The following is a 24,950-nucleotide window of genomic DNA, read 5'->3' on the forward strand; positions in this document are numbered from 1 at the left end:
CTATGTGTGTGCACATCTGACAGTCCAATGTCCCCAAGCATTGCCAGATGTCCGCTGGGGGCAAAATGACCCTCCGTTGAGAGCCACAGGATTAGGTCACTTGTTCACATCCTGTTAAGGGGCTCTGAGCACCACCCTATTCAGATGTGACCTCTGCAGGCCTTTATTCCTGAATAGTGTTTACGTGGCACCAGCTGGGTCACATACTGAGAACTTACATTGTGCATTTCTTAACCCTACAACTCCGACAGGTCAATGATCCCTTCTTCAAGGGTAAACTAGGCTCAGAAAGGTTAAGTTTCAGTTAGCAAGTTGCTGAGCAAGCCCTGTACTGGAGTTGGTGTCCTTCCCAGTGTGCTCAACGGCCTCTCCTGGTAAGAGGTTCGCCTTGACAAATCTCTCGCGGAGAATGGAATCCACCTTGTATACCAGGAGCAAAAAGAGTCCCAGTTCTTGGCCTCTAATTCCTACAGGAGTCAAGGCACATATATTTTCAGACCGCAGACCTTGACAGCTTTTGTTTTCCCTTGGGTTTAAATCTATTTGGAGAGGAATCCCTTGATCTGCTAGGAATGCTTGGTCCTTGTGACAAATTCTTAAACCTCCCCATTAGCTCAGACCACATGAAACTGTGTGACCATTTTGGCCCACAAAAATGTCCGTCTTGCATGGTTCTGCCATTGTCGCAAAAGGATGCCGTGAACTTCGACGTTCACGTCACGTTCGCCGTTCGACCTGGTGCTGGGCTTCAAAGATGACAGCGTGGCCAGTCTGGTTTCCTCTGTCCCACTATTCCCCTGCCCTGGATTACTTTGAAATGAATCTGCTACCTAGGCCTTGTAAGTATCTGTCCCTAAATGATGAGAATGCTCTCAAAACCGATATTTCATCTTCGCAATCTGAAGGGATTTTTTTTTTTTTTTTCTTATCGAGCTTTGAGTGCTGATGTTTCTCGTGGTCTTGACTGGCTCCTTCCAGATTCAGAGAAACTCCTGATCGCAGAAATCCTCTCAAGCCTTTGACTCTGGTTCCTCCCTGCCCCCCATCTTTAAGCAAGGTGTTGAAACCATGGTCTTTGTCTAGGAGTTCCGTGGTGCTGGAAGTGTGGTCTGTGACCTACTGAATGGAGACCAAGCAAATTCAGAAACTGAGAAAGCTTTTAAAAATAGCTTGATGTTTTCAAGGCACCCAGCTTTCTGTCCTCTCAAGTAACATTTGGCCTTTTTGGTCCTATTTCACTTGTAATTTGTTACAACTTATAAAAAATGTCCACGTGTGATGGATCAGAAAACGTCTGCACACTAAGCTTTCCCTAGGTCATATGAGAAGCACTGTTGCAAGTTTTGCCTTCCTGGATCTTGCCAGTTGCGTGTCATGTTACCATTTCCCTTGTCCCCTGTGTTTCCTGGAAGCTGGTAGTTCAAGAAAGGACTTCTATAAGGCCAGAGCGTACTTGGCTTTGTTTTTAATGTGTCGTCTTTTTTTTCCCCCCCAAGGCTGTTCTAGCCTAAGACGCACCATGGTGGTTCCATTTGAGAAAGTAACGCTTTTTTTTTTTTTTTTTTTGTCTCCATTTCAGCTTCAGAATTAGATAATGATCCCAAACCAACTTGTCCCGCCGTGGATGGCAGTGATGCTCAGAAAATCCCTGCCATGGCCCTTGCCCCAGAGTCGAAGGACCAAACTGTGATGCTTGGAGAAAGGACCTTCAACTGTTGCTATCCAGGTGAACCCCCAAACATGCCGCGTGGAGCCCCTTCTCTGTACCGGGTGCTGGCGGACGAGCTCTGCCTCGCTTTACCCCCTGAGCCCCTGTGCTGTGTTCCCACATGGTCCTGGCACACAGGAGCATTCTGTGTGTTCTAAGTATTCTGTATGGCATCTGAGCTCAGTGTGACTTCCCAGAACTTCAGATTTCTGGTAGCTTCCTTTTGGAGCTTTATTTTATTTTTTTTTTTTTTAGTGAACTTTTTTTGTCAAAAACTTTTTTTTTTTTTTTAACGTTTATTTATTTTTGAGACAGAGACAGAGCATGAACGGGGGAGGGTCAGAGAGAGGGAGACACAGAATCCGAAACAGGCTCCAGGCTCTGAGCTGTCAGCACAGAGCCCGACGCGGGGCTCGAACTCACGGACCGCGAGATCGTGACCTGAGCCGAAGTCGGACGCTTAACCGACCGAGCCACCCAGGCGCCCCTGTCAAAAACTTTTTAATGTTTATTTCTGAGAGACTGAGCATGAGCGGGGGAGGTGTACAGAATCTGAAACAGGCTCTAGGCTCGAACCCACAGACTGCGATTATGACCTGAGCCGAAGTCCGATGCTCAACTGACTGAGCCACCCAGACCTGCCCAGCTTCTTTAAGAAAAGCCGTTGTTGTTTTTTTCCCCTCCTAGGTTGCCACTTCAAAACTGTTCATGGCATGAAAGATCTGGACCGCCATCTGAGAATCCACACAGGTATCCGTTTGTTTGTTCAAAGCTTGAATGTTTAAAAAAAAAAAAAAAAAGGATATGAATTTAAGTGTTGGCGTAGAATGTGGTAAGCAGGCCAGGAAGAGTCGATGCCTCGTGAAGTGGTCTCGTGGGGTGGGCTGTGACCTCAAAGGTCAGAAGCTAGGGGAAAAGTGCCGGGAAACCTGTTCCAGGAGATTGGATCAAGGCTGTTCACGAAGGGCTTTTCTGAAGATTCTTGAAGTATGAAAGATGGCTCTGTAACCAGACAAGACCAGGAACATTCCAGCAGAGGGAGCAGCAGGGGCGGGGGCTTAGAAGGCACAAAATGAGTGGAGGGAAGGCTCCGCGGAGGCCCTGTGGCCCTAGTAAATGTCAGATGAGCGTAATGAGGTTGCTTCTTAAAGGTTCCGTCTTGAGAGCAGCCAGCTGCTGAGAATACACAGAAAATGGGCTGGAGCAGAGGAGTTTCCATGATCTACAAATGATCCTACTGTGAGCCAGATCTAACCTGTGCAGCTCATTTGTCGTCTGTGGCTGCTTTGGCCCCACAGTGGCATGGAGTAGTCACTAGAAAGACTGTGGTGCACAGATGTCTAAGATATTTACTATCCGGCTCTTTCCAAAAACTTTGCCCACCGTTGGTCTCGGGTCCTAGTCCATGGGAGTTAGGATATTGGTCTGTGGGGCGCCTGGCTGGCTCAGTTGGAAAAGGATGTGACTCTTGATCTTGGGGTTGTGAGTTCAACCCCAAATTAGGTGTAGAAAGGACTAAGAATAAAAATAAAAAAAATTACTGGTCTTTTGGCTCTTACAGAAACTGAAGTGGCTTAAACCTAATCCACTTTCTCTCGAGTACGACTTAAGGGAATACTCCACAGCCGGTAGAATAGCCCTGTCCTCCTTAATAGAGACCTTCATCTCCAAGGCAATAGCCCTGTCATCCTTAATAGAGACCTTCATCTCCAAGGCAACTGCTCTCGCACTCCCGACTCGGTTAACCAGTGGGAAGCCAAAGTAGGGGAGGGGCTTAAAGCATCCCTCCCTCAGGCCATGTCCTGCCTCACCCCCAAGCAGAATCCCTGATGACTCCTGGGATGGAAGCAGAACTTGGTCATGGCCACATCCTGCATCGAGGAGGGCTGGGAAGTCCTTTCCAGAAGGACAGCCTCCTGCCCAGCTGAACTTGGGAGCTCCCATAGGCAGGCTGCTTTCTGGGCAATGAGTCATGTCTGCTAGAAGTGGGCATTGTGCCATGCAAACAAGAGAATGAAGGGTCCTTCTCACCAGGGAAGGGTAGGTCATGAAAGGGGGAAAGGGGTGTGCTGCAAGCACGAGGGCAACGAGAGCGTGGAACACTGTCAGGGTGGACCGAGAAAGCTGCCAGAGACTAGATTAATAATCTATTGGAAAAATAGAGCGTGTTGGGGATACAGGAAGTAGGCAAGGCCCTGTCCTTGGGGTTCAGAGTCTGCGATCTATCCAGAAGGGGGGGTGGACAGACGGCTTCCCTATGGGATGGTTAGGCCCTTTGTGTCCAATGCAGATGTTCTAGTTATCTGAATCTCTTCACCAGGGGCAAAATAGGAGAGGGGTCTGGGCGCTCACAGCATCTCTCCCTCAGGGCATGACCCTGAAGGTAGTATCCCTCATCATTCATGGAATAGTGAGAGCCAGCTAATGGTGGCTTTAAAACCAAGGTATTTCTATCCTGTGACCATCCAAATTAGGTATGGTGGACAACCCCCATGGTTCCGGGGAGTCGGGCTCTTCTGTTGTCCCTTTGACACCCCGAGGATGTAGCTCACCTAGGCATGGGCTGAGGAGGCTTCCTGCCCCTTCGAGGTACATCCTGGAAGCTACAGGTCACCTGGGTTCGTGTCTGATGGGCCAAAACTTCATCACGTGGCTACTTTTAGCTGTGGAAATGGAGGCTGCCAAAGTCTTTGGCCAGCTTATAAAAGGTTGTTTACAAAAAACCCGGAACTGATACATGGGCCAGATGGCATCCCCGACAGATCTGAGAGGCAGGGGTGGTGACGTGTGCTGGTGATCATTTAAGGCTTCAGCTGGACCTTTGCCAAATGGATAGAACAGTGGTTCTCAAAGCACTGTTTAGAGCTGCTTTTACATCTAAAAATCGAAGACTCCCCCCCCCCCCAAATTTGTGTTTTATCCACAGTTACTGCATTAGAAATTAAAACCAGAGGTGCCTGGAGGGCTCAGTCAGATAAGCCTCCAACTCTTTGGCTCAGGTCATGATCTCCTAGTTCGTGGATCTGAGCCCCACGTCAAGCTCTGTGCCAATGGTGTGGAGCCTGCTTCGGATTCTCTCCCTCTCTCTGCCCCTCCCCTGCTCACGCACGTGCGTGTACACACTCTTGGAGATAAACTTTAAAAAACAAAACAAAAAAAAAAAAAACTTTAAAACATCTGCTTAAAAGTAACAGCCGGGGTGCCTGACTCAGGACATGCCACTCTTGATCTTGGGGCTGTAAGTTCAAGCCCCGCATTGGGTGGAAGGATTACTTAAAATCTTAGGGGCACCTGGGTGGCTCAGTCGGTTAACTGGCCGACTTCGGCTCAGGTCATGATCTCGCGGTCTGTGAGTTCGAGCCCCGCGTCCAGCTCTGTGCTGACAGCTCAGAGCCTGGAGCCTGTTTCGGATTCTGTGTCTCCCTCTCTCTGACCCTCCCCATTCATGCTCTGTCTCTCTCTGTCTCAAAAATCAATAAACGTTAAAAAAAAAATTAAAAAAAAAAATCTTAAGAACGTCTCTCAAAACTTGAATAAAAACTCCCCCAAAAATGTGACCAGGGGCATTATCTGTACCTTTGCAAATCTCCTTGTTGAAGTCAGCTGGATTCTCACGCCTGTAGTCAGTCCATCACCGTGTGTTTTGAGTTGTCGGAAGAAAATGTGGCCTCTCCCATGTAGTTGAGATGGGAATATTGATCGCCATTTCAGATAACGTTCTTTATTCTACCCAACCCAACAAAGGGTGGTTTCTTAAGGATTAGTTGCTGTGTAGAATCTGTAGCCATATCCATAACCTTTTCACACCGTTAAACTAAAATCCGTTGTTGTAATTACCTTGGCTCTTAACTCCTGCTTGAATTTTTAGATGTCCTGCATTAGTCTCTTGAAAATACTGGTTGACCCACTCACGTGATTCTTCCAAATGTTGACCCATTTCATAATCCTGTAGGGGAAAAAAAAAAATCCCTTCATATTCTCGGCCTCCTCGGGGGAAAAAAAAAAAAAGTCTAAGAACCAGGAAGCTGTGCCCTCAGGGGAGGGACTCCATTCTGACGTCTCAACTTTGCGCTCAGAGCTGGGATGTTACCCTTGCCCTGTTGGTAATTTTCCTTGCAATGACAGGTTCGCTTAGTTCGTTCTTTAGATTTGCCGGATGCCAGACCTGGGGCAGGAAAAAAAAAAAACCCGTAGTTGGTCTGCTCTTTGAAGTCCAAGTGGTGTGGACACCTAGCTTGCATCCCAGCCACGTGACGGTGCTTGTTCTCCAGACAGCCGGGGTACTTGGGTTCACAGCGGAGTGCTTTCTGCATACTTCGTATTTCGCTACAAGGTGTTAAAAAAAAAAAAAAAAAGCTTCAGGGGGAGTGGCTTAATCAGAGCAATTTGCTGCTGGGAAAAGCTACTCCTAAGTGAAAGGAGCTCTGTGCTCCCTGGGAGGGCATGGGGTGAAGGGCATCCGTACTGCTGGCAGAGCTGATGGTCAGTACTCGGGCACCTGCAATTCTGCTCAGCGACTCCTGTGGCAGGTGTAAAGGTCAACAGTGAAAACAAAGTTCCCCCCCCCCCCCTTAGTCAAAGGTATTTCCATACTACTACGGGCTCTAGCAGAAGAGACTCCGGGACCCCCGGGCACTCACGGACTGCACTTTGAGAACCGTAGAGGGTGGAGTTTGAGGGGCAAAGGCAGGAGGGTGGGGGTGCCGCAGGCACAGGAGTGGCTCAGAACGGGGGGCCTGTGTACCCAGAATGTGGGCTTGCTGTGGACTTCTATTTGGGAAGAGTAAATTAGCAAGCTGGCTGTGATCACATTGGAGACTTCTTGGAAAACCAGACCTTGATCGTGGATCTTATTACCTTTATCCTAAAGCTACGTCTTCTCGAGGCTCCGGGGTGGCTCAGTCGGTTGAGATTAGGACTTTGGCTGGGGTCATGATCTCGAAGTTCATGCGTTTGAGCCCCATACCAGGCTCTTCACTGTCCGCAAAGAGTCTGCTTTGGATCCTCTGTCTGCCCCTCCCCACTCATCCGTCCTCCCTCTCTCTCAAAAATAAACATTAAAAAGAAGTCCTGTTTTGTCTATATAGCCCAAATGCCAGTTTATCCTGGATGAAAAAGTGTGTAATGTTTTATTAGAGCGTGCAAGGGGAGGAGGGGGGAGAGAAAATCCCAAGCGGGCTCCATGCTGTTAGCACGGAGCCCGACGTGGGGCTCAGACCCTCGAACTGCGAGATTGTGGCCGAAATCCAGAGTCCAGAATCGGACGCTTGGCCAGCTAAGTCACGCACACGAACCTCTCCTGGGTGAAAATACTTAATCGAAGTGAAGATGGCCCTGTCCTGCAGCACGTTGTAACAGGAGTTGGGCTTAAGGTTTCTATTCTGAGGTTTTACTTCCTCACTTGGTGGCGGCAGCAGGTTAATCAGTCATGAAAGGAGTGGAGGCATTTTTCTCTTTTCCCTCTGCCAGTAGACCGTTAACTGAACGTGTGCACACTTTTCCTGGGAGCCTTGATAGAACATGCCAGCAATGCTCTCTGCTTAGGACTTGCAGCAGATGGAGAGGGGAGTGTCAATTAGGCTATGAGGACAATGTCCTCTCAGTGGCAACTAAGACTGCTCGGCCCCTTCCGGTGTCCCCCAGAGCCCATCATTGCTTCTCGCCTTGTGGTCTTCTGTCCAGACCCGGCCGATGCAGCGGCCTCTGTCCGGAACCTGCCGGATAAAGTCGGTCTTGACCTTTTTTTTTTTTTTTTTCTTTCCTGCCATGGATCCTTGCCAGAATGTTTTTCAGTGTGATAAAATGACATTAAGCTATATTTTAGTACAATTTGCCAGTGTTCAGGGGAGACCCAGAATCCGAAGCAGGCTCCAGGCTCTGAGCTGTCAGCAGAGAGCCCGATGCAGGGCTCGAACTGTGAGATCGTGACCTGAGCCTAAGTCGGAAGCTTAACCAACTGAGCTACCCGGGTGCCCAGTGTGGTCTTCTACTAGACTAATCCTTTCTATTCGAAACTATAGTAAAGACCAGAAGTGAAAGCATCACCTGGGATCTTGTTAAAAAGGCCGAATCTTGGGGCTAACCCAGACGTGATGCAAACTACGTTTTTACTCTTTAAGTTCGATGCAAGAACTAGGAGATGGTGGTCAAAGGGTGCAAACCTCCAGTTCCGAGACGTACGCGTCCTGGGGATCTGACGTACGGTGTGGGGACTGTTCAGTTACTGTTACATTCTTGAAAGTTGCTGAGCGTAGATCTTAAGTGTTCTCACCACAAAAAAAGAATAATTCTCTGAGGTCAAGGAGGTGCTAACTAAACTTCTAGTGGTGATCCTTTCTCGATATATTCTTGTATTAAGTCATCACGTTGGATGCCTTAAGGTCCTGTTCATGAGATCACCAAGCCGGACAAAACCGCCTAGTGATGCAGCCTTCCTCACCCCCGCATTAGTATGTGCAGGAACCCAGAAGAAACCCTGTTTAATGTCGGGTCAGCTACTAGATCCTGTCTTAATTGGGAAGTAGTGACGAGCATAAATGAGGCTTCAAGAGACCCGCAGGTATGAACATGGTTCCTGTCTATTGACCGGGGTCTCAGGTCAATTATTAGTATGACTATATTATTAGTATAGCGTGTTGACTGCACAGTGGGTTGGAATGCTAAATTCCAGTTAGAGGTAGTAGAAATAAAAATCGCTTCCCGTATAAGGTCTTGGACCCCCTAAACCTTGCCCGCAAGCCCTGAATTAAGAACCCCTGATCTGGAATGTTACTGGTCATCCCGGGCAAGAGAAACGTGTGACCAACCACACCCTGGCTTTTAAAAAGCCTTTGCCTGGGGGTGCCTGGCTGGCTCCGAAGAGCTGGTGACTCTCGATCTCGGGGCCGTGAGTTCAAGCCTCTCATTGGGTGTAGAGATTACTTAAAGCTTGAAAAAAGGATTTGCCTGACAGCAACGCCTCAGCTTGAATTCTATTTCTTTGGGCGGCACAAGACCTATACCTAAGCCTATGGTCAGTCCCAGGGCCAGGGAGGCAAAATTCTCCTGGGCGGGGGCGCATGAATACTGGACCAGTGAATCGTTCACTTCGGGGTACATCTCTGACCTAGCGATTTTAATGGTCGTTGATCTGTTTTTTCCTGGTTCGGACGTTGTAATTTGACCTATTCCTAAACCATTATCCTTGTTATTAAATCTTAATTTGTTTGGGGTAAAGTTCTACATAAGTCACGATGGGCTCGACGTCCTGCCCCCTTCCTCTTTTCCAGAGTCCGGTGGAATTGTTGTCAATCAGGTAGGTAGTCTTGTCTCCCACCCCCACCCTGGGGACACTGGTCAATAATCAGAAGACCTTTTTGACTCTTAACACTGGGAGTGGAGGTGCTCCTGGCATCTAGTGGGAGGTGGTCAGGGATGCTGCTGAACATCCCACAGTGCACAGGAGAGCCTGCAGGAAAGAACTAATTGACCAAAAAGGCGATATTGAGATTGAAGACCCTATGGTATTGATCTCTTCTCCTTGAGCAGATCTCCCTTCTTCACCGTCATATGTGTATACGGATTAGCTGCTGCGTATCCTAATTTCTTCTAGTTTATTAAATTGCCTACGGTTCACCTTTAGCCTTTTGTTAACCATGAACTCAAGTCTATAAACATTCCTCTGAAAACAGGGATAGGCTCTAGGTTTTGATCCATGGAGCTCTCCCTGTTCATCTCTAGGGAGCTTGTAATCTGATTTTGATTCTTGAACAAAAAGAGTTTTAAAATATGCTCTTGGGGCCCCTGGGCAACCCAGCTGAGCGTCTGGCTCTCGATTTCGGCTCAGGTCATGATCTCTCGGTGGCATGGGTTTGGGCCCCGCATTGGGCTCTGTGCTGGCAGCTCGGAGCCTGCTTGGGATTCTCTCTTGCCCTCTCTCTCTGCCCTTCCCCCACTCAAACTGCCTCTCAAATAAACTTTAAAGTAAAAAATATATGCTCTGACTTTTGGAAAACTGTTTGTGAAACCATATTCATTTCAGAAGTTTGAGTCCCATCTGCTTGGTTTTATCTTTTCAGTATGAGTTTCTCCGTGGCTTTCGCCATGATTTCTGTTTTGCCTAACGGTTGATACTCTTCTGGCACTTTTCCTACAATGTTTTTCTGTCCTAGAATACGTGTTTCCTAGAATAGGTTTCTACTTGTCATTTTTATTTACCTTAAGAGCATTAAACTGACCCCTTAAATGCGTTAAAACTTTTAACAGGGAAACTTAATCCATTTATCTTGACTTATACGTAGTTTGACTTTTACTTGTGTTCTTTTGCCTCTCTTTTATGGTTCTCTTGGGGTTTGGAAGCAATAGTTTGCATTTTATTATATCCCACATCTTCCTTTTTTTTTTTTTTTTTTTCCTGATGTACACAGTTCAAGCGTGATGCCCTGAGTCATCCACTGGCTTTATTTTCTCTTCCCACTCCATGCTAGTTCAAGTATAGGACTCCATTTAAATAATTTCTGTAGAACTTTTGCAGACACTGCTCTTGTCTTGCTGCCATCCAGGGTTGTTGAAGGAATGATAAGCTGATCTGAGCATTTCTTTCTAAAAGCTGGAAGATCTCCTCCTCATGCCTCTACATAAGCCATCTGAAGACCCGTGGCTGTCTTTCGTGTAGAGAAGGAACTGTTTTCTCTGTTCTGTCCTAGACCGTCTAGAACTGGCTTTTCATGTCTTGTACTTTCCCCGTTGTCCTTTTGGGCAGCCGCCTGGGAGATTCTTTCGCCCCATCATCTAAGTCCTCTTGAGACCACCTTTCTGCTAGACAACTTGGAGTCTTGAGAGTCCTGGGAGAACAGGAAGTGTTACGAAAATGAAAAAGGTTTGCTTTTAGAACCTCAGGTTCTTGGACATGTCTTTTGTGGTTCTGGCTTTCCCCCTAAGCATTTGTTTGTTGGGTAGATTTTTTTTTTTTTTTTTTTTTTTTTTTTTTTTTAAACCTGCGTATGATCAGTCTGGAGTGGTTGTAGGGGAGGGCTGGAGCACTCCTCGGAGGAAATGTTCTGGCAATAGGGTTCTGTTCTCCAGAATCTCTCTGGCTCCTTGAGGCCTTTGCGCTGTTGCTGTGGTTGTAAGCACCCTCACTTTCTAATAGCCTGGGGGTAGATGCCGTTGCTGCTGTGGTTTGGTAGAAGTAAGGGAGGGAGTCATCCCGATCATTCTGTGTGGTTCGTCAGCTGCTGAGCCAGAAAGCCGTTCTAAGATCCCTACACCTGAACTTGAATGCTTCTAATAATCCCTCGCTTTTTCCCAAACCGGGTTTGCCCTATGATGTTCTCCTTCAGTCTGATTTTAGCTCATCCGCTTCTTCAGATTCCTTAAAATTTGTGAGCCATCAACGAAGAGCCCACCTTCTCGAGTCCCAGTGCGCTGAACTATGGTATCTTCCTATCTGGGCATTTGGACCGAAGAAAGAGGCAGAGACCCCTATGTCCCGGCTACCACCTTGGTCAGATCTCTTTGCCACCCTCTTCACAGAGAGACCTTTAACCCCTTGAATCTTCCTTATGTGTTTGAAGGAGACAAACCACACAAGTGTGAGTTCTGTGACAAGTGCTTCAGCCGGAAGGACAACCTGACCATGCACATGCGTTGCCACACCAGCGTGAAGCCCCACAAGTGTCACCTGTGTGACTACGCCGCCGTGGACAGCAGCAGCCTCAAGAAGCACCTGCGGATACACTCGGACGAGCGGCCGTACAAATGCCAGCTCTGCCCCTACGCCAGCCGCAACTCCAGCCAGCTCACCGTGCACCTGCGGTCCCACACAGGTAGGTCCCTGGCCTTGGAAACCTGTGCCTTACTTGTTACCTAGCCTCTTAACCTTCATCTCCTCAAAACACAAGCGTCTGAGGTGATTTGATGGTCCAAGCAAAAGGACTGGAATTTTCTGTGGTTTTTCACCAGGAAGACAACTTCCAGTAACACATGGAAGTCGGACAGCTGGGTTCTCTAACTTTCATGGACCACAGCTGGGGAGGAATACCCAAGACAGCAGTTAAGCAAAGGCTGTGTCTCCAGAGTCCGATGTATAAAGTAGGCATTTCCGTCATTGTACAGAAACCGATTCCATGCCTTAATTCAGAAATGTGACAAAATTAGTTGACGGGAACTGCAAATCCCAAGTTTCTAGTTTCTGGAAATCAGACTTTGCCACGAGCTTGCTCTTCCCCTGGTGAGACCCCTTTTGAATAACGATAGAACCAGCCAGCTCATGGTGGCTCAGGAAAAATGGGGGTTGGGAAGCTCAAGAGGCTGAGAAAATTAGACTTTTCAGTGAATTCATAGAAGATGGTGAGCAGGCTGAAAATGCTGACATCTGAAACTAAGTTAATCAGTAAATAAAATTCCAGCAGACAAATGGGAGGCAGACGTAGAGTTGGGAGCCCATCCTTCCAGCCAATGTCTTACTGCCCTGAGAGCTCTGAACTTGAAACTGGCACGTAGACCTGCCAAGGCCACATAGCTCAGAGGAGAAGCTAAAGCCGATTTGGCAATATGGCCCCAACTGCCCAGTGGCAGATAAAACCCATGACACCTATGTCTAATCCTAAATCCGTCTGCCCTTCCTAAATCTAAATGTCAGTTGTGGATCATGAGTCACGGCAGGAAACGAGTGATCTAAGATGCACCAAAGCGAACCAACCCTGGAGTTAACCAAGTACTTGGGTAATCATTTCCATCCTAATTGGTATCTTCCCACTAGCAGAAATGTTGCATCCAAGACGAGTTCTATGAGAAGGCAGTGAGAACAAAGTATGAATTAAAACGAGAGCTGCTGTCTACAAAGGTAAAGAAATTTCCCAGAGATTAGATGAAAAAAAATCTGATTTGGATAACTGAGAATAAGAAGTTAGAAGTTCGGCGTCACTAACTAGGCCTAGGAAACAAAGAAAACAGAAGTGAGAAAATCAAATGAGAAAGAATTTCCCAATTCTAGAGAGCTGTGAGAATGGACAGGGTTCACAAGATTCCAAGCACAGAGGGGGTGGATGGGGAGCGTCAAACCTAGGAAAACTTCTCAGTGGTGTTGGCTTCTAAGGGGATAGTGGAATAGTGTCCTCAAAGCTGGGAAAGGATTTTGAAGGAAGAATTCTATACCCAGCTAAACTTCCCGAAGTATGCAAGTAGAAAGTAGGCACAATCTGCAAGAAGTCCAGACTTCCAGCCAGTCTGCTCATGGAAGTTACTGGGAGATAGGCTGTTCTCCAGGGAAGACCTAATTTGGCATGAGATATTTGATGTATATTTGAATATAGCTAACAGAGTTTGTGGTAAAGAAATCTCCAGATAATTCCTCTGTAGAAGGTTTAAGAGAAAATTCAATAAATCAGAAGTTAACCCACAAGAAATTTCCCGTAAACTGTTGCATAATTAAAAGACTGGATGACTCTGAGATTATGGCAAGATTCTTTTTTTCCTCAGTGCATAGTCCAGTCAAGAATTAAGCTAAACTGTGAACCAAAGTAAGCATGAAAGAAAAGCAAATCGGTTTGACCTGGATACTATCCCATGGCCCAGGTGTGACAGTAACCCTCTAAGGAGGTGGACGGAATTCTGGTCCAGTATTTGCCTCTGGTGAATATGACCTATACCCAGTCACAAATTGTGATTTGATTCTAACACTGAAAACAGCTAGTTAAAGCCTGGGAATTCACTGGTCAGAATGCGAATGTTCTGGAACTTAAATGTGAAAATAAAGCTATCCTGACGAGTAGGAAGACATAGTGTGGTGATGAAGAGGAAGGACTCCTCAAGAAACCTCTCAAGCTGACAGACTAGAAGTCGGGAAGTTATTACCCAATGTGGGAGGTAACACCAGAAGAATAAAACCACCTACCCAATAATGGAGGGTAGGGGGAAGGATGGGTGTGTAGGATAAGTGAGATCCTCATCTTTGCTTAGGTTCAGCTGATGATGATTAAAGTAGGAACCTCCCAAAGCACTAAAAACCCTCAGCAGTGCCTCCAGAGTACAGAAGGAGGCTATGAATTTTCAGTACTTGTTGCTGGGCAGCCTATTCCCTCATTGATTTTATAAGTAAAATTCAGTCTAATCGTAAACTTTGGCTTATATTACTAAAGTTTCCTATCGATTGATCTAATACAGCTCAAATGCTAGAAGTAAGCGATTAGGTCCCAGTTGGATTTGGAACAACTGTAACCTAAACTGTACCCCTTCCACGCCAACTCTGAGGCGTGAGAGTCAGATTCGAAAGTAAAGTGACCTCATGAAGAGCACGAACTTGGATATCATGGTGCCTGAGTTTAAATCCCTGCTGTTTGACCTCCCTAAGCCTCCATTACCCCATCTATGAAATGGGGGTTATGGTACCTACTCCTAAGATTGTCGTGAGGAAAAGAGAAGGTCACGGACGTGGTAAGTGGTGCTGTTAGGGAGTCACTGGTAGGTAGAGTTCAAAGACCCAACTGTCTCTGCGGCTACAGGTATTCTGACGTATGTTTGGGGGGAGCTCTTTCGCCTGCCCGCTCTAATGGAAACACACCTTCCGTTGTTAGGGGACACCCCCTTCCAGTGCTGGCTCTGTAGCGCCAAGTTCAAAATCAGCTCGGACTTGAAAAGGCACATGATCGTGCACTCGGGGGAGAAGCCTTTCAAGTGCGAGTTCTGTGACGTCCGCTGCACCATGAAAGCCAACCTCAAGTCGCACATCCGCATCAAGCACACGTTCAAGTGCCTGCACTGCTCCTTCCAGGGCCGGGACCGGGCCGACCTCCTGGAGCACAGCCGGCTGCACCAGGCCGACCACCCCGAGAAGTGTCCCGAGTGCAGCTACTCGTGCTCCAGCGCGGCCGCCCTGCGCGTGCACAGCAGGGTCCATTGCAAAGACCGCCCGTTCAAGTGTGACTTCTGCAGCTTTGACACGAAGCGGCCCAGCAGCCTGGCCAAGCACATTGACAAGGTGCACAGGGACGAGACCAAAACGGAGAACCGGGCCCCGCAGGGCAAGGAGGGGCCCCGAGGGAGCAGCTCCCAGCACGTGGCCAAGATAGTGACCCAGAGGGCCTTCCGCTGTGAGACCTGCGGCGCCTCCTTCGTCAGGGATGACTCTCTGAGATGCCATAAGAAGCAGCACAACGACCAGAGTGAGAACAAGAACTCGGACTTGGTCACCTTCCCGCCCGAAAGCAGTGCCTCGGGGCAGCTCGGCCCCCTGGTCTCCACGGGGCAGCTTGAGACGCCCCTGGAGCCCAGCCAGTGCCTCTAGTTCAGCCAAAGAGGGTGGTCAGCTGTCTGGATTCCAGGCAAATGCCCTCCGAGTTGAGGCCGTCAAGCCAGACTTGAGCTGCCAGCTCCGGGGACGGCTGCCCCAACTTTCCAGGCCCTCGAGGCAGTGGCCACAGTCGCTGGCATGAGAACCAACGCCAAAGCACCAGTGTGGAGACTGCCCTCCACGTTGCCGTCTAACCTCCGAGCGTCGTCTAAGCAAGCGGACCCAGGCGTCCCGAGTGGGGGGGGGGGTGTGTCCATCATGCACGGCTCTATCCAGTAGGGATGGTTTCGTGATGGTTTCTGATCCTAAAACGAATCCATCTGTGATGGGATTATTAAACTACTTAGACGACATGGAAAACCAAACTGATGCAAACAGTGGGGAAGGTTAGGAGGACAGCGGGGTATGTGGGGGCCTGGGGCGGCTGGAAAAGTTCTGTTTCTTAACCTGGGTGGCGGTGATGAGTGTTCGCCTTATGCGCTCGTGTGGTTCCTTTTAGCGTTGTCTTCTAATAAACAGGCAGACTCCTCTGTGGGATGACGTAAGAGGGACGCTCCATTTTTGTCTTTATGCCCTTGCAGTAGAGTGGTTATGGCATGGGTTGCCCCAGCCCCAGCCCGTTGGGTAACGCATTCTGAATGCACACGGGCTTTCTCCGGGTCTCTGCTTCAGGGAAGTGAAATGCAGTTGGATCTGTAGGTGGCACCAAAGATCAAGCTAACACTCCCTGCGCCTGCCATGCGCATTGCGAAACTCCGCTTCCGTGCTTCGTGAAGAAAAGACTAGGGGCCCAGTGGGGCCCCAGCTTGGTTCTGGGACACGTGATGCATGAGATGGCCGGAGCTTAGAGTCTCCTCCCAGTAAGCACTTGGTATTTGCTGCGCCAACAAGTGGAAACCCCACCCTCTTGTAGATGGACATTTTGCTTGGCCGAAACTTCGGAGGGCTCTGGAAAGGCCAGTGGATATGTAATTGATCCAAAGCTGTTTTGTTCTTTGACACCTTTCCTCACATCCGGTCTTTGTGCCCTCGTCAAGTTAGACGTCTGTGCTTTTAAAACCAATTAAGTCGATCCATTGTTTTTGGTAAACTAGGAAAAAAGGACGTGAAAATTTTTATAGATTGTTTACAGGGGAATAAATGGTTTACTTACGAAACAGCAAGAGGTATGTAGCTTACTTTGCTATGCGTTCTGTTGTTTGAACGTATCTGATTGAGGTGTGGCATCAGGTGAATGATAAAACCCCGTCGGACCTCTTTGTTGCCAGAAGAAAAGATGATAAGTGATGGAAACGCGTGATAGAATTAATCCTTGCTTTGCAACTGTGGTTTTCCACTGTTCAAGGGAGTGTTTGGTTACCGAATGCCAGTGCATTGTACTGATGCTGTTGTCACATTTCTCCTGTTTGTCACGAGTCTTATCTGTGTTTCTGTTCTAGTAGCAGGGGGCTGTTGACCTTTCAAGTGGGAACCCACAGATCGAAATCATAAACGTTCCTCGAACTTTTGGTATCACAGCTCTTCAGATAAACAGGAACAGCCTTTTTGAGAAGGCCGATTTTCCCCCCCATTTTGTATGGACTTTCAGAGGTCCAAGATCCACCCTAGGTATCATCCAGCAATTTGGATTCCCTATAGGGCAGAGGTCAGCAAAGACTTCCGGACCAGACGGTAAATATTGGAGGCACCGTGGGGCCACCAGGTCTCCCTTGTGACGAAACTCTGGTTTTAGCACAAAAGCAGCCATAGACTCTAAGAAAAAGAATGAACTTGTCTGTGTTCTAATAAAACTTCATAACATAGGGGCGCCTGGCTGGCCCAGTTGGAAGATCATGTGACTCTTAGTCTCAAGGGTCGGGGGTTTGAGCCCCATGGGGGGGTGTCGAGATTATTTAAATAAAACTTTAAAAAAGCAACTTGATAAGATAATTCAGGAGGTGGGAGAGTAAACTGGCTATCCCTTGCAGGATGAGACTTCAAGCGGACAGTCAATGCCAAAACTACGGGAAACCGCCATGACGGTGCAGACCAGTAAAGCCAAGTTTCTGTGCCTCGGTTTGCAAAGTCCCTGTTGGTCTGAAGGGGGGAATTGAGCGTGGTGGCAGTTTGACTTCACCTGGACTAGGAGTTGGTGAGCTTTCTCAGTCAAGTGCCAGATAGTAAATATTTGGGGCTCTGCCGGCCTTTGTCTCTGATGAAACTATCGCACTGTGTTCATTTATGCTGTTGTAGCACAACAACTCCACTCTGCCGTTGTCACTGCAGGAGCCAGAGGCGATAGGTGAGCAAATGGGCGTGGCCATGTGCCGATAAAACTTTATTTACAAAAAGGGCCATGATTTGGAGGGCCAGAGTTTGCTGACCCCTGGGCTGGACTACTGAGTGCAAGCAACGGGGTAAGTGATTATGGGTTGAAAACGTGGAGAAGAGCCACTGAGGTGGCTAAATGTCCTGGGGTCCCTTCGAGGAAGGGGCTATTTCACTCAACAGATGAGTTCAAGGCGGTAGGCACTGGGGAAAACTGGATCCTCCTGATTCTTCTTCAGATGGGCTATAAAGTCTCCAGGGAGGAGTCCAGAAATCAAGATGATGACCTCATGTTCTTGTCTGCTCATGGTTTCTTGCTGCCTTCTAAACCCTATAGACCATGGATTTTTTTGTCCCTGCATTTAGCTCCTTTCTTAAAAGGATGGACCTCCATTCCTCTTGCCGTGGCCAGACCTTGTGCTAAAACTTCACCTGCATTCACTGATCTCCCCCAGTGCCATCCAGAGCTGGGACTGGAGTCAGGGAGTGGGAGGCACTTGCCCAGAGCACCGAAAGCTACATGACCGACAAATATTTTGATCGGCGAGCCACGGCGCTGAGGTCAGCCACTTTGTTTTTGTGAAGTGGCATTAGAAGTTGGCCTGGGACTTAGGGCAAGCCATCGGGAGCAGACTTGGATCCTGTCTTTAAAATTGCATTAAAATACTGACCTTGATCAGTGAGATGGTTGGTACGACTTTGCATTGGCACCTGAGGGGACCGCCTCACCCACCTCACCCTGGTTCCTGCCTCTTGTCCAAATGCAAAAACCGAAACACAAAGGTGAAGGAACTTCCTGGAACAGACTTAGGTTTCAGCCGCTGGCAGGGTAGCTCCAGAATCCAAGTTTTTAACAAGAGTGCGAGGCTGGGTCTCGGAGAAAAATCTTGTTAAGCTAATAAGTTGACCTGAGCCGGGGGTGATGACCACCATCCCCAGGAAACCTTTTGATGTAAGCGAATGGGGTTGAGGAGGAAGGATGCGAGGAAGGCCAGCCTCTGGCGGTACCATGTGGCTGACCTCCAGCCAGAGACTCAGATTCTCAGTTGGCTCCTCTGCATGTGCCGCTTCAGGCATTTGGCATCATGATAAAAATCACCCGGCTTAGAACAAAACCGAGGTTGGCTTACCTGTTTGTCCTTTTCTTGTTCAGGGGGGAGGCAGATTGGGGAATGACCAAGACCTAGCACTGTAGCTTCTGACATTGGGGATCGTGGCTTCTGTCTTCTCACCCAGGCTGGATCTTCAACATGTAGCCCAAGATGGCGGCCCTTAAGCTCCCACCAGGTGGAAGAGGCCCATCCCCCTTCCCCTTAACACTACCGAGAAGTTCTAGGTAAACTTCTGCTCGCCTCCTCCAGTTACGTAGCTGGTCACACGGTAGTGAAGGGTGCCGGGAGGTGGTGGCTCTGGAAGAGCCTGTGCCGAGTTAAAACCTGGAAAGAGACCCCAGATCGTGAGTGTTCTCTGACCAGTAATGCAGTCATGCGGCCTCCTAAAAGTTGCAGGTGACTTTTCTAGGAAACCCCTGGTCTGGATCCTGAACCCTCGGTGTTCTCCACACAAATCCTTCCATCTTATCAGGGTTTATTGGCCTTCATCCAAGGTCTTCTGTCCCCCTTGTCCAGTGGGTCTCCACCGTGGGTACAGTCACCTGGGAAGCCTTTAGGTATTCGGAATCTATCTTGGGGCAGGGGGATTGGCATCTCTGGGAGTTCTGCAGGTGATTCTAAGGTGCAGTGGGACAGCTGCTCCAATTCGAGGACCTGCCACGTTATGTTTTCACAGAAGGGCCAACGCTCGACTGTTCTTGCCGTGTTGAAATTCTTAATTTTTTTTTAACGTTTATTTTTGAGAGAAAGAGAGCTGGAGTGGAGGGGGGGGGGGGGGGGGGGGCGGGGAGGGAGAGGGAGACCCAGAATCCAAAGCAGGCTCCAGGCTCTGAGCTGTGAACACAGAGCCCGATGCAGGGCTCGAACCCGTGAACCGTGGGATCATGACCTGGGCTGAAGTCGGACGCTTAACCAACGGAGCCACCCAGGCGCCCCTTTTGAATGATGTAGGCTTCGATTGCTGCATTAAATAAGCTCTAGCAGCAGATCTAGTGAGTGCTCTCCCTTTGCAGTAGTGATGGTATTTCAAGATCACTAGAGCCGTGATGTTAAAATGCCTGATTTCCTTTGACTTGGTACCTATATCCAGAATTGACGGGCCCGGTTGGAGCCAAGTGCAGGAAGCTCCTCTTTCCTGCCCGAATCCCGGACCTCCTGGATTCCATCCGTGGTCCCTTGATCCTATATGAAGGCCTCTAGTGCTGATGCAATTTCTGGGTCTGGTGTCCCTGGTGAACTTGCACATCTGTCATAACTTGACCTGGTAGCACCAGTATTTGAAAACTGCCCCCCCCCCCGACCCCGTACCCCTGCTCAAAACACCTTGCGTTAGGAGGCTTCCCCAAATGGGCTCCTTGTACCGTCTTTTTCTGATAGGCTGTTCTTTAAGATGACTCAGTGCTCACGTGTCCGTCTAAGGAACTTTGGCCCCTAGAAAATACCTTGTACATTCGTCCGACCGTTCTGACGTTCTCAAGACACTGCTTGCACTCACGTTTTATCATCTGTTTCTTGGAAGGCTGCAAAAGACTGGCTTCGGCCTAGTACCAAAGGTAGGCTTTTTGCCCAAGGCTGGGAGGGTAACCTGTGAATACAGAACGGTTAATTCTAGTATTCAGCCTGGTGTCCCGAGCACTTGTTTTAAGCATCCTGGGAGGGGAATGGGGTTTCAGGTGTATTGGTGGTTACTTATGGCTGTGAAACAACCTACCTCCATTTCTTTTAGTTTTGGTAAGTGGTCCCTTCAGGAGGAAAAGAAATTGATTCCCTGCGTATAGTTCTTTTTAAAAAAAAAAAAAAAAAAAAAAAAACACCTCTCTGGATTTTGACAAAAACTAGGTCCATCTGCCTCCCGGGTGGTTCATACATCCCCGGTTGCCAGAAGACCTTTCCGCTCTCCGTATCTGAGGGAATCAGAGGTGCAAATGTCCTTTGGAAAGGTTTCCCCTTTGAAAGAAAAATCTTTATTCCAGAGACTCCTTTCTTCCCTGGCCCTAGCCTGGTCTCTAGCCCAGGGGTCAGCACACTTTTTTGTAAAGCAGGTAGTAAATATCTTCGGCTCTGTAGGCCCTTCGGTCTCTTTTGCAACAACTGAACTCTGACCTTGTAGCATAGAGGCAGCCGTAGACCGCACGTAAGGGAATGTATAGCTGTGTTCCAGTTAATCTTCATGGGCAGTGAAAGGAGTTTCATGTAACTTCTCACGTCACAAAATACTTGCTTTGATTTTTTGTTTAAGCAATTAAAACTCTAAGAACCCCTCTTCACTTGTGGATTATACAAAAACAGTTGATGGCTTACCATGGAAAAGCCTGGGCAAAGTTTACACAGGATCTCTGGTTCTTTGGACCTATAATTCTCATAGGAAGTTTGTTTATTTTAATAACAGGTTGTTGGATGGCTTTGGCCCCTGAGCTGTAGTTTCTAACCCCTGCCGGTCAGAACAGCTTATGAACTTTTTTTTAAAATTTTTTTAAATGTTTGTTTAGGGGTGCCTGGGTGGCTCAGTCGGTTGAGCGTCCGACTTCGGCTCAGGTCGTGATCTCATGGTCTGTGAGTTTGAGCCCTGCATCAGGCTCTGTGCTGACAGCTCAGAGCCTGGATCCTGCTTCGGATTCTGTGTCTCCCTCTCTCTCTGACCTCCCCCGTTCATTCTCTGTCTCTCTCTCTGACTCAAAAATAAATAAACATTGAAAAAAATTTTCAACGTTTATTTTTGAAAGAGCGTGAGCAGGGGAGGGGCAGAGAGAGAAGGAGAGGCAGAAACCGAAGCTCAGGCTCCAAGCTGTCAGCACAGAGCCTAACTCAGGGCTCGAACTCACGAACTGTGAGATCACGACCTGAGCCGAAGTCGGACGCTTAACCTACTGAGCCATCCAGGCGCCCCATGAAAATGTATTTTTTAAACCGCTCTCCTTTCTTAGATTGTTTTTGACGTGATCAGAACATTTGAATATTCTTTTGATGTGTACTGTTCCCAAATAATGCTTTTATATTAACAGTTCAAATATAAAAGCCTGTGCCATGTAGTGGTCCCTATAATCGTTCGTGTTTCTCAAACGTCTAAATGATAGGAAGTGAGTTTGTCAAATGTTCACTTGATTAGCTCAACACATCATCGTCAAAGTCATTTATGACTATTGTTTATATTTCAAAAGTGTAATACATACACATAGTTTAGAGAACAGTATCAGGGCACCTGGGTGGCTCAATCAGTTGGGCATCTGACTCTTGATGTCAGCTCAGGTCGTGATCTCAACGTTCTGTGGGTTCGAGCCCCACATTGGGCTCTGCATTGCCCGTGCGGAGCCTGCTTGGGATTCTCTCCTTCCCTCTCTGTCCCTCCCCTACTCGTATTCTCGTGCTCTCTCAAAATAAGTGAATAAACTCAAAAAAAAAAAAAAAAGTATCAGGATGTGCTATGAGCAGTCTCCCTCCCATCTTGGTCCCTCTTTGTCCCTCTCAAGAGGCAGCTAAGATCTTTGTTTTCACACAAGTTTTGATTTCAAATTTGTCATCGTAGCTGGTTTGGTGTTGGGTTCGCTGCCCAAGGTTTATAGTCGTGAGCACTTCAGGCACGTGCTGCTCTCCAACACCTCTGCTCCGCATGGCAACTTTGCAACACGGGTGATGCTGGCCCCACTCTTTTCAGAGGCTCCAGTGGACTTCCGGGAGAATGGTCATCAGTCACCAGCAGGGAGTGGTCTCCAGACGTCTTGTGATTCTGCCTGTTGTCTGCACAGGAAGTGCCTTGGCAGGGCGCGGAGGTCCCCCGTCTAGCCTCACATGCTGAGCGGCGATGATTCTTGCCTCCCACCTTGCGAATGACCTCTCTCCATTCCCTCTTCCTTTTCTGCTTCCTTTATCTGCCCGGGGGCCTCTTCCGTGACGGACATGCGCTACGACGCTAACTGCGTAGCCCCTGCAGTCCCCTCAGAGACGCGTGTGACCTGGTGCGTGACCAGCGGCCATTCCAATAAAGACACATGGCCTGAAGACCAGCTCTTGAGGAGGATTCGGATTTCAAAAATTGTTCTTGAAGAGGTGTAGGATAACGGGACACCTCCCCTGACCTTTCTTGCATTTTTTGTATCTGGTGGGCATGGTCGACCATTAAAATAAGCCCACGTTTGTGTAGTCAGACTAAACTGGAATTCGGCAGTGCTTTATCTGGAAAAAGACTACAGTGGAGGGAACGAAACCTACATCCTGACCAGGGCCACTCAAACTGGAAAGCAACACCCTAGATGGTGTAGCAGTCAGCTGTTTTGGAGACAATGTTGCGTAACAAACCACCCGCCCACCAAAACATGGGGGCTTTCGGCAGACATTTACTTTTCTCACTTGTGGACTCGGCAGCTCAGTTGTATGTTAAATGAGCTGGACTCCAGGTTTGGGGTTGGGTTCCAGTCTATTCTGTGAACCTCCATCTTCTCCTGGGGTCAGTGACTGTCACGATCTTCTCATGGCCGATCCCAGGAGCACACGAGGCAAAGCAAAACTCACAACGCTGGTGAAAGTCTCTGCTTGTGCAAGCCCAACATGAGGGGTGAGGAAATACGTGTCCTGTGCTCTGGGAGGACTGCAGAGGTCAACAGCCAAGGATGTGGGCGCCTCATCCTATTAGAGAAGAATAGGAACCAGTTGACTAATCTAGGGATCAGCATTCTACAATCCATGGGCTACATCTGGCCAGCCACCTGTTTTCGCAAATAGTGTTATTGGCATCTCAGTATGCAGGTGGGCGAGATCATTCCAGATTCACATGTGATCGTGAGAAGTAATACAGGGCAAGCTCTTGTACGGTTCACCTTCTTTCCCCCCAGTGATGAGCCCCCCCATTTTTGTACAACCCTTGAGCTAAGAACGGTTTTCATATTTTTAAATGGTTGAAAGAAAAAAACACTTTATGATCTATGGCAACTACATGAAATTCAGGCTCCTGGGTGACTCAGTTGGTTAAGCATCTTGAGTCTTGGTTTCAGCTTAGGTCATGATCTCGTAGTTTGTGAGTTCGAGCCCCGCTGTGCTGGCAATGTGGCACCTGTGTGGGAGCCTCCCTCTCTCTCTGCCCTCCCCACTCACGTTCTCTCTCTGAAGTATTCTTTAAAAAACGTACATGAAATTCAAATGTGCATAAATAATACTGCACCAGAACACAGCCACACCCCTTCACTCCCTTTGTCTGTGGCTGCCTTTGTCCTGCGCTGGCGGAGGAGAGGCAGAGACCCTGTGTCCTGCAAAGCCTAAAATATCCAGGACCATGGTCCTTCCACAGGAGATGTGCCCACCCTGCCCTAACCCGCAACACTTGATGTGCAGTGTGCTGGCAACAGCTTGCCTTTGGTTTGGTTGGTTTGGGTTCATTTATTTTTCCCCCCTTGTGGGGGAAGCCAGTGTGGGGCTTGAACTCACAACCCTGAGATCAAGAGTCTCATGCTCTACTGACCAAACCAAAAGCCACACCCCAGTTTGCCTTGGTTTTGTGATTGCTGTGTGTCAGGTGTTTTCCCAAGTGCTTTACCACCACCACCACCACCACCCCTTCCCTGCTTAAGTCATGTGACCATCACAAGAACTGTAAGGGGGGTGTGGGGGGTGGGGAGCCTTTTTATCCCCATTTTACATATGAATCAGCTGAGGCTTTGGAACTGGCCAAAAACGCCTAGGGTATGTTATGAGTGATGGAGTCACCATTCGTACCCAGACACCCCAATACTGAGCTGCTTCCCCCGTATTAACCCCTGAGCTGTTCCAGGTCTTTCTGCCATGTCCCCAGTGGTCCTGGGTCCGGTGGATTTTAGGTTCTCTTGTGTGCTGCTTAGCCGACGAATGAAAACAGAACGTCAGAGGAATGTACCAGAAGCACTTGGCAGGGCTTTTATATTCTCTATCGGAACTCTTTCCATCCCGAGAAGCCTGTTTCAAACGCTACCTCCTAATTTTGCCCGACCAGAAGGACTCTCTGTCTTCCCTTTTCCTTCCCAAAGCAGACGTCGCTCTTGTCAAATTCTGTTCGCAGGGATCGTGGCTGTTGTCGTTGTGGACACGTCATACCCTCCACTGGGCGTATAGACAGCAGGGTGCTCGCGTCGGTACTAAATTCTGTGGGTGTATGGTACCTTCCAGATTTGCATGTAAAGTACGGGAAGCACCGACGTGACACGCTATGATCAGGAATCTTGAAACTTTGCCTCTGGTGTCCGGGAGGACGTGAAACCCGCCTGATGTCGAGTGGCCCTTGGTAGGGAGCATGGATGAGGCATTTTCTGGTATTGACAGTGTTCTGTCCTGGAGAACTATCGATATTTTTTTAGGAACTCTGTTTTTGCTTTTGTTTTACATTCATTTTTTAAAGAAACAGAGTCCACGTGGGGGAGGGGCAGAGAGAGGAGACACAGAATCCGAAGCAGGGTCCAGGCTCTGAGCTGTCACCACAGAGCCCGACGCGGGGCTCGAACCCACAAACCATGAGATCATGACGAGCCGAAGTCGGACACTCAGCCGGCTGAGCCCCCCCAGGCACCGCGCATCCTTAGGTCTTGAATGTGAA

At 48.4% G+C, this 24,950-nt stretch overlaps 1 protein-coding gene across 2 annotated transcripts in view; it reads left to right on the forward strand.

Moving 5' to 3' along the window:
* Nucleotides 1-16,210, forward strand: part of ZFP64 (ZFP64 zinc finger protein) — an 88,423-nt gene extending 72,213 nt beyond the window's left edge. Inside the window, exons 6-9 of one of the 2 annotated variants that reach the window (XM_042980135.1) lie at nucleotides 1,580-1,726; nucleotides 2,396-2,458; nucleotides 11,263-11,514; nucleotides 14,263-16,194. In XM_042980135.1, the coding sequence (XP_042836069.1) occupies nucleotides 1,580-1,726; nucleotides 2,396-2,458; nucleotides 11,263-11,514; nucleotides 14,263-14,972 (1,172 nt within the window). In that variant the 3' untranslated portion in view covers nucleotides 14,973-16,194. Of the gene's footprint in view, nucleotides 1-1,579; nucleotides 1,727-2,395; nucleotides 2,459-11,262; nucleotides 11,515-14,262 lie in introns of both variants that reach the window. The other variant, XM_042980136.1, reaches the window with a different exon arrangement.
* Nucleotides 16,211-24,950: the final 8,740 nt, after the last annotated feature.

The sequence above is a fragment of the Panthera tigris genome, chromosome A3 (genome assembly GCF_018350195.1).
Source record: "Panthera tigris isolate Pti1 chromosome A3, P.tigris_Pti1_mat1.1, whole genome shotgun sequence".
Lineage (NCBI taxonomy): Eukaryota > Metazoa > Chordata > Mammalia > Carnivora > Felidae > Panthera > Panthera tigris.